The sequence below is a fragment of the Chiloscyllium punctatum genome, chromosome 15 (genome assembly GCF_047496795.1).
Source record: "Chiloscyllium punctatum isolate Juve2018m chromosome 15, sChiPun1.3, whole genome shotgun sequence".
NCBI classification, from domain to species: Eukaryota; Metazoa; Chordata; class Chondrichthyes; order Orectolobiformes; family Hemiscylliidae; genus Chiloscyllium; species Chiloscyllium punctatum.
This window is the reverse complement of record NC_092753.1, coordinates 59,148,572-59,162,818: the sequence shown is the minus strand read 5'-3', so window position 1 is coordinate 59,162,818 and position 14,247 is coordinate 59,148,572. Positions and strand designations below refer to the sequence as shown.

General features: G+C 39.8%; 1 protein-coding gene across 1 annotated transcript in view; it reads right to left on the bottom strand.

Moving 5' to 3' along the window:
* The window catches only part of igsf3 (immunoglobulin superfamily, member 3), a 229,183-nt gene that overhangs the window by 32,379 nt on the left and 182,557 nt on the right, over positions 1 to 14,247 (bottom strand). The window contains exon 7 of the mRNA XM_072585217.1: positions 2,916 to 3,323. Within this exon, the coding sequence (XP_072441318.1) occupies positions 2,916 to 3,323 (408 nt within the window). The remainder of the gene's footprint in view (positions 1 to 2,915; positions 3,324 to 14,247) is intronic.

Genomic DNA, 14,247 nt, shown 5'->3' with positions numbered 1-14,247 from the left:
TAGTCTTACATTCTCATTTACATTGAAATTACACTCATCAGGAAGCCATAAAGTCACACAGCATGGAAGCAGTCCCTTCGGCCCAACTTGTCCATGCCGACCTGGTTTCCTAAACTGAACTAATTCCATTTGCCTGTGTTTGGCCTATTTCCCTTTAACCCTTCCTAGCCATGTACCTGACCAACTGGCTTTTAAATGTTGTAATTGTACCTGCCTCAGCCACTTCCTCTGACAGCTCATTCCATATACACACCATTCTCTGTGTGAGAAAGAAGCCCCTCAGATCCCATTCCCATTTCATCTTAAACCTATGCCTTCTGGTTTTGGACTCCCCTGACCTGGTGAAAAGACCTTGGCTATTCACCTCATCTATGCCCGTCATGATTTTATAAACCTCTCTAAGGTCATGCCTCAGCTTTCAATGCTCCAGGGAAAGATCCCAGCCTATCCAGCCTCTCCAGATCAGCAACTGTATCCTTGTAATATTCTAGAATTTGTTCATCAGTCAATGATCGGTGGCTAGCAAAACATTATGAATCAATGTTGGAAATTGTCAGGTTATCAGTCATAGAGTCATAGAGATGTACAGCACGGAAACAGACCCTTCAGTCCAACTCGTCCAAGCCAGTCCAATCACTTTAGTTGAGATAAATTAATTTTGCTTACTATCACTAACTAAATCTTTATTTTTCTCCCTGCTTTGAGCTTTCAGCTTCATTTATCTTCTTGGGAATGGGTACTGTTCCATTACGTGGACTCAACCTTACCTTCAAAGGCTTCATGTATCATAGTACCTTCTTGCACAATCGTGCAAGACTGCAAAACTTGTGTTTTTGCATAAAATACCAGTTTATTTGATATTTTATATTCAATTAATACTCTCCTCTGAAGTCATCAGTCTAATAACAACCAATTTATTACCTTTAGATCTGATGAAACCCACATGTTGTAGAGCAATTTATCAGAAAAATTGGCTGATATCTTTCCAAAAGCCATCTGTATAGGCTTACTTTGCTTATTTCTAGCTATGATGTGGAGGTGCCAGTGTTGGACTGGGGTGGACAAAGTTAAAAATCACACAACACCACGTTATAGTCCAATAGGTTTTTTTTGGAAGTACTAGCTTTCAGAGCGTTGCCCCTTCATCAGGTAACTAGTGGGGAAGGATCATAAGACACAGAATTTATAGCAAAAGATCACAGTGTCATGCAATTGAAGCAATATATTGAACAAACCTAGATTACCGTTAAGTCTTTCGTCTTTTAGAATGGATTGCAGGTTTCGGTTCATTTTATATAAATCTCAGATTTACATACTAATGAACGCACATCTCGAGGGCTTTCTTGAGAATGAGTTTCTCCTCTTTTTTTTGACATGCTTTCACAATGGGATTTCTTATCCCCACAACAATCCCATCTCTGATGAGATCATCTTTGAGTTGTCCAAATTCTCAGAAGTTGGTTTGGTACAGCAGTACTATCACGTATAGAACAACAGTCTCCCTTCCCAAAGCTCTCACATACAACACATACCATTCAGAAGCAATATATTGACATGGGGTTCGACGTATGCCTTCAAACCCTCTCCTGTCTGAGTTCTCTTCTGCTCAGTGTCATTTCAGGTGCAATACAGCTTTGTAGCATTTTTTTCTCAGTTTTGATAAGAGGGTTGTAATTCTTATTTGCCCAATTATGTTATTTAATTCTTAGCTATTTCATAATTTTGTGAGTGAAGAAAGTTTCCAATTCTGTCTCCACTATCATTTCCATAGGAGAGGGGGTTGGAAAATTAACAGCCATTGCGTTTCACCCACCACCTGAAAGTTGCAGACTGTGGTGTTTAAAGTCATCCTTGACTGTATTTTCTTTTAATTGGAGCTGGCACTCTTACAGCTCAGAAAATTCATCCAATTTCAACCACACACTTTTGACATCGTGTTTTTAAGTAATATGTTTAATGGCTTCCACAAACTAAAATGAAAGCAACCAACAGCAGAGGTGGAGATCACATGACAATGGTAAGCTCACTGGTAGGTCAAATAGTGATGAATTTTTCCACACAGATCACTGCTGGTGTACCACTTGCTGCTAACTTGGCTTCTGGAGACTCTGCCTGATATGGAGAGCTGATGGCCTCTAAATGGCCAGCAGTTCTCAGGGGGAAAAAAATGTCCTTGATCCCAGGGAAGGTGGTCGATTGCTGGCCTGCTTATCACTTGAGTAGCACAGGTTGCAGTATGCATTCTCAATAGAGGATGACACAGTTCTCCACGTTATTGTCTGGATTAAATTCCACCAATAACCCTAGGACCTTCTGCTAGGTGCACCTGCATCTTTATTTCAAATTGAACCTTTTATATCACATAAAAGTCAATGACGTCAGTATTTGTTTGTTAGCTTTGGAACTGTATGGGGACAACCAGTAAAGTATCAAACAAATCAAATTGCTCACATCAGTTCTAGCTCCACGTTTAAAGCCATGAAAATGACAGCTAACACCAGGGTTCAAGTGTAGAATATGTTGCATGTTGCTCATGCACTTGTGCTGCAAATAACACTGGCATGAAATCCCTTGAAAAGTTTTAATCAACTTTAAAGTATAATTAGGTAGATTACTTTTGTCAAGGAAGAGAATCTGTAAAATATTATTCTTCCTTGGTCCTGAATTTCTCAAATGGTTGACATTGTCCAACACACAAGTTACAAAGCATCATGACATTCATTCAGTCCTCACGTTTCTACCTCTTTTAAAAATTCTATATTACCCTTTAACCACAAAGAGGGCGTAGCTTCTGCCAATGCAGTTATCAAGTGGGATGCATGGCTAGCACTCAGACCTTTTCTTCTCTCTTACTTATGAGGCAACTAGCACCATTGCACAGAATATTTTTCACAAAGACAAAGCTGATTCAATACCTGGGCGTTGGACAGTGACAGTGGTCAGTCCAGATGTGTCCTCCCCAATTTTGTACCAGATGTTGTTGGGGCTTAGTAGCCATTCCTCCACATGACAATAGTATTTCCCACTATCACTAATGTCAGCTTTTAGTAAGACCAAGGTATAATGTCCAGCAAAAGGTTTTGCAACCTGCAGTCTCTCCTTCTTCTTGTCTCTTCCTAACCAGTCCTTGTACTCGACCACAGAGTCACGGTTTGATTTCAAGATCAGCTTGTCCGCTTTCTCCAGTGATGTTTGAACATACCATAGCACAGAGAATTGAGAGTCTGGTCTTGTTTGATTTGTGATGTGGCAGTTTAAATGAATATTGTCATTTTCTTTCACGACAATGTTTCTTTTTACTTGATTGACGTTTAAAATACAATCTGTAAGAAGAAAGAGCAGGGCACATACAGAACAGTGATGAATACAAAATAAAAACTAATTTCTAAAATATTTTCCATTTTTTTCTCTTAAACATTTGAACAACCATAATAGTCTGCATTTCGTAGTCAATGGTGAAGTGACAACACTGGGGAGGGGGAGCCCAGAGCTAGAGGGTATAGGTTTAGGATGAGAGGGGAAAGATAGAAAAGGGACCTAAGGGGCAACTTTTTCACGCAGAGGGTGGTATGTGTATGGAATGAGCTGCCAGAGGAAGTGGTGGAGGCTTGTACAATTGCAACATTTAAAAGGCATTTGGATGGGTATATGAATAGGAAGGGTTTGGAGGGATACTGGTCAGGTGCTGGCAGGTGGGACTAGATTGGGTTGGGATATCTGGTTGGCATGGACGGGTTGGACCGAAGGGTCTATTTCCATCGCTATGACTCTATGGCTATATGATTTTCTTGTTGTTAATTTGAACCTGTTGCCCGGTCAAGTGAATCTCCAGGTGTCCAGCAATTGTAATCTCAACAAGCAGAGTCATCGGTCAGTTGCACTGAAGTATTCTCATAGACAGCAAACTCAGAAGCAAAATGCAGATTATGTTTCAAAGAAAGCAAAACATAACTGAGCCATACATGGGGGATTAAGGCAAAATCTGAATGATCACGAACAAGCTCCTAAAAAAAAATCAAAATATGATTTTGTTTCATATTTCAATGAAGAAATTTGGCTTTCCACAAACACTACACCAGTTCTCTGGTCCAAGAAAGGTTGGTTAACAGCAATGATAAATCTAGCATGCCAGCAAAACCCTAGTTAGACCTTGTTCAGTATGATGTAACGTTTCAATGACTTACTGCAAAACTCATAGCATAAAAAAGGCAAGCTCTCATCAGTGCTGCTATCTTTAATTGTTTGCCGTCCAGCGATACTTTAACAAGACACGTTTGGCAAAATAAAGAATCACTGACAGAAACTTTCGGAGTTCTGTGTTCAATTACAAATGTGCAGACTCCAGAAATCACTGTCAGTTTCAGAGGAGTATTGGTGATGACTGCTGACAGATTTGCCATCATTATTGTTGTAAAATCCAAGACATCTTCTGCAGCTGGAGCAAGCCCTTCACTAAAATCTGCACTGAGATAATTTACCTCCAAACAAGACAACTTTCTCCTCTACCTCATCTGTATGCTCCTCTCAGAGACTGCGAAAGAGTTACAGTGATTTAATCCATGTAACAGAGCAATCAACAGTGTTACAAGGATAGTTTATAATTAATTCTGCTTGGATGCCTTACCTTTTGAAGGATTGTGGTTTACATAAAAGAGGTCAACGACAGCTCATTGTGGATGTTGGAACTGTTTTAAAAATAAAGTTTTCTTATAAACCACATACTTGGTAATTCCTTCTTGCTTTGCTGCCATCCCCTGCCAGCCCTGGTTTGAACAGTGTCTGGTTTACAGAGATTCTTGATTAATCTGGTTGAGTTAGAGGAAAGCCTGCTAAGAACATGTTAGTTGAGGACAGCCTACTAAGAACAAACAGATTTGGTAAATGCTTGTTAAGAATAAGCTGCCTCGCTGATCTCTCATTTCTGAAAAGGAAAACCTTTTGTTGAGTTCCGACGAAACCTATTTATTCTTTGGTGAGACTGATTGAGATTGTAATTCCTGACTAAGTTGTGTCTATAATTCTTCAGAGATAACTGTGTACCATTAGTGACTTGACCACTCATGCCAGAACAACAGAGCAACACACTCTGGAATGTGCTATGCTTTATCCTTTTACCTTCAACAACAATCCCCATTGGCTAAAGTGTCTTTTTTTCCCAGAAAGCCAATCTCTGCAGAGGAGAGATTTTCCCTTTTCTTGAGATGCGTCTGTGCATTTTGCAAATATTTAAAGGGATAAGCATTTATACTGTTAAATTACTGATGGTAAATATCAACCAATTATTTCTTGTTCAATGAGTAAGTTTTGTTCTGTTAATAAATTGATAATTTTATCTCATATGAAACCTTTAATAGATCTTGTTATTTTTAAAAACCTGATAAATAAAAAGTATTTAATTAATGAATCTTGGTACATTGTGGATTAGTAGGATGAGAGTGATGGTACTATGGTCACATTGGACGGCACCATGGCTGAAATTCATAATCACAGGTCATCAAAATAGATAGACTAAGTACACTATACAAGAACAGTTCAATGTTACCCAGTCAATGAACAAACTGAGAGATGTTTGAGTCATACTGATAGCTGTTCTACTACAGAAGAATTAAAGAGATTATTCAGTGATGAGCTAGATATTAGAAGATACTGAGGTTTAGTGTGACCCCATTATGCCCAGCGACAATGATAGCTACAAAACCTGACTGAGAAACAGAGAAAGATGTCCAGCTTTTAATTTTCACTGGAATAATATTGCAATGATACTTTTTTTTTGCTTTGTAATATTCATTGAGGCCATCAATGTGATGTACAACAAGCATTATATCCGAAAAGCTGCTGTGTTTGCAGCCTTATTGTGTGAATCTGTACCACATTAATATTTAATCAAAGCACTCACATATTACCATACCAATTGTAATGTTACTCCTGCTGGTAACTTAAAAATAACTTGCAGATTGTAAGTTCCTCAGATTGCATAGTAACGTGTAAAGGAACTAAAACAACAAAAACACTTTCATTTGCAAACCAATTCCTGGAAAATGAATCACTGTGTGGAATAGAAGGTTTTAGAATAATGTTTAAAAACAGCAATCACTCCCTTTCAATATATTGTAGAGTATGTTGAAAACTATACTGCAGAAACGATGGCTGGAGGTCTAGGAACATTTTATAGACATTGTTGCCAAAATTCCATGGGTGTTCTGGCACACTTCTACCACATCTTCAGAAACAATTCAAGAAAGCTCTGCAGTGAGGATCAGAGCCCAGGCATGACACCTTCTACAGATCCTTGTTGAGAGCAGAATTGCTACCCACCATCTACAAGATGTGTGCTGTAAGGCTGGATATGATCATAGACAGGAACTCCCACACAGGAGTTCACAATCTCCTGGTTTCAAAGGAATAGTGGACAGGCAGCACAGTCGGTGGGAGGATGTGTTTCAGCTTATCCATTTTCACATGTGGGGCTCACCTGAATTACATTCTGGACCTATGAACAATTCTCAGCAATTTTGTTATTCCTTGTAAATGGACCCAGGTACATATTATATTCCACTGTGACAGGACAGACCCTAATTCATAGCATCCTCTCCAAAGCAGCATTTGAGAGATGGACTGATTAGGATGGCTGCGTATTATAATTATTTAAGTGAAATGACTTCAATTCTTATTAACCTTGGTGGGAGCTTTAATACTGGATGTGCCGAAGGTGTTCAAACCCCTTGTGCCTCAAGACACCCCAGCCTGGAGTCGATATGTGTTTAAAAATTGTTGCTTTAAGCAGCAGTGTTCAAAACAAAATGCTGATTTCACAGTTTTGGAAAACAAACATTACAGGACTGACCTGTCACTAGCATGTCATCCACTTGAAATTAGCTGAGTGCTGCTGACTGTATTCCCCAAAATTGTACATGATCTGGCAAGCAAAGCAAATAGACTGAAAGTATACAGACGACAGCTTCCAGACAAAAGGATTTAGAGAGCCTTGTGTGGCACTCCCAGGCTGTAGAGAAGCACAATGAATCTACTCTACATAGTGATTAATGGAGCTGAGTGGATCAGGAATACATTAATCAATAATATGTTGCTGCAAATACTATATTGAAGTTCATCTAATAAGTGTCAGTGGTGTTCAGTAGTATTTGCTTCCACTCTGAGGACGACTGTGATATCCCTCACATTATTTTGAAATATAAAATGGATCAATTATTTCAAAATTTTAAAAACAATGCCTTTAATTTCCCCACTTCAACATCATCCCTGCTAGCAGTTTCTAGCAGTGTATCATTATGGATATTTGAAAGAGCACAGTCTGCAAAAGGCAGCAGTCCAATTTACCACACGTTCTGTACTCACAGCACTTCATTTAATGCCTCATTTCTTAGACAAATGCTAGTCCTGTCATGATGAATAGGTTTAGATAGATTAATACTTTGTTTACAGTAAGGATTGATGGCTGGAAAAATGAACCAAGAAATGAAATGAGAAAATATAAAGAAAGCATAGCTTTTTTTTTCTATTTCTGCACATTGAAAAATAATAGCGTAAATAATCAAATATATGCAAGCTCATGTTATAGAGCCACAAAAAGAAAGGAAGGGGAATATCTAAAGGCACTATCTCCACTAGATTTTTAACTTTTTCTAGATTATCATAGGATTAATCTCTTATGCACAAGAATGTGGACCCAGATTCAGATTCCATAAACAGGCAGACAGATAAACCAGCACACAGATAAACACTGAATGTAGAACATACAACAATACAGCACAGTTCAGGCCCTTCGGCCCACAATGTTGTGCCAGCCTTTTATACTACTCTAACATCAAATTAACCTACTTACCCTTCATTTTACTATCATCCATGTGCCTATCCAAAAGTCACTTAACTGTCCCTAACGTATCTGACTCTACTGCCACTGCTGGCAGTGCATTCCATACACCCACACTCTCTGTGTAAAGAACCTACCTCTGACATCTCCCCTAAACCTTCCTCCAAACATCTTAAAATTATGCCCCCTCATGATAGCCATTTGCGTCCTGGGAAAATGTCTCTGGCTATCCACTCTATCTATGCCTCTCATCATCTTGTACACCTCTATCAGGTCACCTCTCATCCTTCTTCACTCCAGTGAGAAAAGCCCTAGCTTCCTCAACCTTTCTTCATAAGACATGCCCTCCAATCCAGGCAGCATCCTGGTAAATCTCTTCTGCACCTCTCTAAAGCTTCACCATCCTTGCTATAATGAGGTAACCAGAACTGAACACAATATTCAAAATGTGGTCTAAACAGGACTTTATAGAGCTGCAGCATGACCTCACAGCTTTTAAACTCAATCTCCTTGCCAATGAAAGCCAATACACTGTGCGCCTTCTTAATAACTCTATCAACTTGGGTGGCAATTTTGAGAGATCTATGGACATGGACCCCAAGATCCCTTTGTTCCTCCACACTGCCAAGAATCCTACCTTTAACCCTGTAATCTGCACTCAAATTTAACCTTTCAAAATGAATCACTTCACACTTTTCCAGGTTGACCGCCATCTGCCACTTATCAGTCCAGTTCTGCATCCTGTCAATGGCCCATTGCAACCCACAACAGCCTTCCACACTAGCCACCACTCCACCAACCTTTGTGTCATCAGCAAACTTACTAACCCACCCTTCCACTTTCTCATCCAAGTCATTTAGAAAAATCACAAAGAGCAGAGATCCCAGAACTGACTCACATGGAACACTACTAGTCACCGAGCTCCAGGCTGAATACTTTCCATCTGCTACCCTCTGTCTTCAATGGGCCAGCCAATTCTGTATCCAGACAGTCATATTTCCGTGCATGCCATGCCTCCTTACTTTCTGAATAAGCCTATCATGGGGAACCTTATAAAATGCCTTGCTAAAATCCATGAACACCACATCCACTGCTCGACCTTCATTGACATGTTTGTCATATCCTGAAAGAATTCAATAAGGTTTGTGAGGCATGACCTGCCTCTCACAAAGCCATGCCAATTACCTCTAATCAAGCTATACTTTTCCAAATAATCATAAATCCTTTCTCTCAGAATCCTCTCCAATAATTTGCCCACTACCGACATAAGACTGATTGGTCTGTAATTCCCAAGATTATCCTTATTCCCTTTCTTAAATAAGGGAATAACATTTTCCAACCTCCAATCATCTAGTAAAACTCCAGTAGACAGTGAGGACACAAAGATCATTGCTAAAGATGAAACAATCTCTTCTCTCACTTCCCGTAGTAACCTTGGGTATATCCCGTCTGGCCCAGGGTTCTTGTCTATCCTCAAATTTTTCAAAATTTCCAGTACATCCTTGTTCTTAACATCAACCTGTTCGAGCATTTCAGGAGAAAATGAGGATTGGTAAAAAACCTGATGGACTGAATGGCCTCTGCCTGCACTGTAGGGATTCTACAAAAGACCTAGTCCTGCTGCTACTGGAATTTTAACCTTGGTGGTAGAAAGCTCATGCCATGAAGGAAGCCCAGCATTTTTGGTTGTGTGACCTCAGGAAGTAATGTAATGGTAGTGGTGATTTGGACCGGGGGGGGAAGGTGGAAGAGAGAGGGAGTTGGTGCTGTTATCCATATCATGGGCCTCTTGAACCTGACCGCCTCACAACTCCTCATCACCCCTTTGAGAGATAGGTTGACAGTCCTCATCAGATCCCTTACCAGGGATCTCTGGCTGGGCCTAGATAGTTGTCAGCTTCAATTAGGTCTCCACTTTCTAAGGCAGGATGTGCTCCTGAGGTGAGGGTGGAGTTGCCCCTGAAAGCAATTAACTGTGTTCTCTGTTATAAATTGCCAATGGACAAATAAGGAAACAAAGTTAGTGTAAGAAGAGTGAGACAAAGGCCAAAAGAGTATTAACTGGGAATTTGGTTTGAATTGGGAATGTGGTGTTGAAGGACAACTAGCGGCACGGTGGCACAGTGGTTAGCACTGCTGCCTCACAGCGCCAGACACCTGGGTTCAATTCCCGTCTCAGGTGACTCTCTGTATGGAGTTTGCACACTCTCCCCATGTCTGCGTGGGTTTCCTCCGGGTGCTCCGGTTTCCTCCCACAATCCAAAAATGTGCAGATTAGGTGAATTGGCCATGTTAAATTGACCGCCATAGAGTTAGGTGAAGGGGTAAATGTAGGGGAATGGATCCAGGTGGGTTGCAATTCAGCGGGTCGGTGTGGACTTGTTTGGCCGAAGGGCCTGTTTCCACACTAAGTAATCTAATCTAATCAACATTATAGAAGAAAAAATGGGCGTCACGGTGGCACAGTGATTAGAACTGCTACCTCACAGCACCAGAGACCCGGGTTTAATTCCTGCCTCAGGCGGCTGACTGTGTGGGTTTCCTCCGGGTGCTCCCGTTTCCTCCCACAGTCCAAAAATGTGCAGGTTAGGTGAATTGGCTATGCTAAAATTGCCCATAGTGTTAGGTGAAAAGGTAAATGTAGGGGAATAGGTCTGGCTGGGTTGCGCTTCAGCGGGTCGGTGTGGACTTGTTTGGGCGAAGGGCCTGTTTCCACACTGTAAGTAATCTAATCTTAAAAAAAGTCGTCTCTAGACGGAAAGGTGAGCAAGAGAGGATAAAAGCTATGGATTAAAAGGCCTAAAGGCCTATTTGCAATGAGACCAATGGGTAAATGACATCTGGAACAATGCAATGAGAGTGCAGATAAAGCAGCTACTTGGTGAGCAGGATAGGTGAATGTTTCCAGTCTTTCAAGTAAAGGTAAGACTTTCAGTTTGTATTTAGGTTTCTAGCCTTTTTCTCTTTTCTGAAAAATAGCTCAAGTATAAGATTGATTCTTATGCTTTTAAGAGATAATTAAAATAATAATAAGTGTAAAAAAAACAGGCATTCTTGGGTAATTACTTCATAACTTAAATATGACGGTGGTGGCAGGACTGGTGATGTGTTGCTGCTGAAACAAGTGGGAGTTTCTGGACACCAGGGTGATCCAGAGTTAACACATCTGGATTAAGTGCTTCCATTCTGAGCAATTTCAGGTCCAAGTTGAGGTGCTGGGAAATATACATGGTCACATTGTTCCAAAAGTCGTCACACCATTCAGACTAGGTCATTAAAATTCAAATTTGGTCTGTCATCAAGGGCAAAATGGTTTGTAATGGATTTTAATGCGGACAAGCGTGAGGTGATTCACTTTGGTCAGAGTATCCGGAATGCAAAGTACTGGGCTAATGGTAAGATTCTTGGTAGTGTAGATGAGCAGAGAGATCTTGGTGTCCAGGTACACAGATCCTTGAAAGTTGCCACCCAGGTTGACAGGGTTGTTAAAAAGGCATACAGTGTTTTAGCTTTTATTAATAGAGGGATCGAGTTCCGGAACCATGAAGTTATGTTGCAGCTGTACAAAACTCTGGTGCGGCCGCACTTGGAGTATTGTGTACAGTTCTGGTCACTGCATTATAAGGCGGATGTGGAAGCTTTGGAAAGGGTGCAGAGGAGATTTACTAGGATGTTGCCTGGTATGGAGGGAAGGTCTTACAAGGAAAGGCTGAGATACTAGAGGCTGTTTTCGTTGGAGAGAAGAAGGTTGAGAGGTGACTTAATAGAGACATATAAGATAATCAGAGGGTTAGATAGGGTGGACAGGGCAAGCATGAGGAGGCATAGCTTTAAATTGAGGGGTGATAGATATAGGACAGATGTCAGAGGTAGTTTCTTTACTCAGAGAGTAGTAAGGGTATAGAATGCTTTGCCTGCAACGGTAGGAGATTCGCCAACTTTAAGTACATTTAAGTCATTGGACATATGGACGTACATGGAATAGTGTAGGTTAGATGGGCTTCAGATTGGTATGACAGGTCGGCGCAACATCGAGGGCCGAAGGGCCTGTACTGTGCTGTAATGTTCTATGTTCTATATGTTCTATGTCCTATGTATGCGGACCTAGGGAATAGTGTTCAAGGAGCTTCAGCCCCTGTGATTATCCAACAAGTTTTTGTAAGCTTTGTGGATGTGAATGGAGACTGCAGGGAGGCTGAACACACTGACCATGACACTATGCTATGGGGACTGTTTAATTAGGGAGATAAACACTGTTCACTGTCATGTGAGCACAAATTCCAAAGGCTGTCTTTATCAGCCTGGTGCCAGGTTAAGGACATCTCCTCAGGGTCAGAGAAGAACTTGGAATCAGAGGGGAGGGATCTAAGTGTCATCATCTAATTTTGGGAGAAGGGATATGTAAGTTTACAAAGCAAAAGGATATGCCATTACAAGGCAGTTATTTGGATAATGAAGTGCAGAGTGGAACATGAAGTTGTAGCATATACAAACATAGAAAATTAGGACCAAATAGGGAAAATGGGGAAAGAAAATGGCAAAGGTCGTTGGCTCTTTATTTAAATGTGCATAGTATTCTAAATAAAATAAATGCAAACAGTATCACAAATTGAGGTTAATAGGGGTAATAGCCATTATGGAGACATGGAAACAAGGAGATCAAATCTGGGGACTAAATATTCATTAGTTTATGGATTAAGGTAGTTAGTTAGCTCAGTTGGCTGGACAGCAGGTTTAAAAGCAAGGTGATGCCAACAATATGGGCTCAATTCACCTTCTCATCCTCTCACCTTGTCTGAGGACTAGTACCCTCAGGTTAAACCACCACCAGTCATCTCACCCTCAAGAGAAAGCAACCTGATTGTCTACTAAGACATTAGTGTCTTTATGTTTACCTGATACATGACTTCAAAAGAACAAACAGGAAGGAAAAGATGGTGTGGTCGCTTTGCTTGTATGAGATGGAATAAGTATGATAGCAAGAAATGATGTTTGATTAGAAAGTTTAGAATCCATATGGATGGAGGTTGGAAATTATAAGGGGAAAAAGACGAGTGTGAGTATTCTCCATGATCTTATGTGTAGCTATGCTGTATGACAAATAATAAATCAGGAGTTAAAGACGGCTTGAAAAAGGCAGTACATTAATCATGGGTGACTTTAATCTTCATGTAGATCAGAAAAAAAAAACAAATTGGCAGAGGTAGTCATGAGGAAGAATTAATACAATGTATTTTGGACAGTTTTCTAGAACAATATGTTGTTCATTGAACTAGGAATCAGGCCATTTTGAATGTGTAATAAGGCAAGTACAATACATGATCTCAGAGTAAAATATCCCTTAGGAAACAATAACCACAGCATGGTAAAATGATGCTTTCAGTTTGAGAATGACAAACTTGGACATAAATAAATATGCTAAATTTAAATAAGGTAATTGCAAAGGAAGGAATACACAGTTGGATAAAGTAGACTGGGAAATTAGTTCCAATGAAACATAGGAAACAGCAGCAAGTAAACCATTCAGCCCTTCAAGTCTGATCTGCCATACAATATCATCATGGCTGATCAACCAACCTGTTCCAGCTTTCTCTCAGTTTAGCAGAAGAAAATGGCTGTAGAGCAATGGTATATTAGTTCATGACTCACAAAAAAGATATGTCCCAGAGAGAAATAAGGTTTCTAGGAAGGGGACAAACCAAACATGGTTAACCAACAAAGTTAAGAATAGCATCAAATTGAAAGGAAAATAAACAATGTGGCAAAGATTAGTGCTAAGTCAGAGGATTGGACAAGTTTTAGAAACAAACAAAATATGACTAAAAATATTATAAAGAGGGAGATCATAAACTTTGAGAGCAGGCTAGTGAGTATTTTCAAAACATATTATTAATATATTATATTATAAATATATATATATATATTTAAACATGTATTATTAAATATATAAAAAGGAACAGAGAGACCAAAGTGAACATTAGCCCTTCAGAGAATGAGGTTGAGGAAATAGTAATTGGGGAACCATGAAATGAAACCATAAGAAGTTGAATAAATACTTGGCATCAGTCTTCATGGTAAAAGACACTTTTGGCATTATAAAGTGATTAATCAAGGGCAAGAGTGGAGAGGAAATACGTACAATAATTATCATTAGAAAAAAAAAGTACTAGGGAAACTAATGGTGCTAAAGTCAATGGACCTGATGGATTGCATCTGGGATGTTAAAGGAAGTAGCTATGGCGATAGTAGATGCATTGGTAGTAATCTTTCATGAATCCTTAAATTCAAGAAAAGTCTCAGCAGATTGCAAAACTGCCAATGTAATGCCTTTTTTTCAAAAAGAGAAGAAGCCAAATAAAATGACTATAGTTCACTTAGCTTAGTATCCATCTTTGGAAAAGTGTTGGAGTCTAACT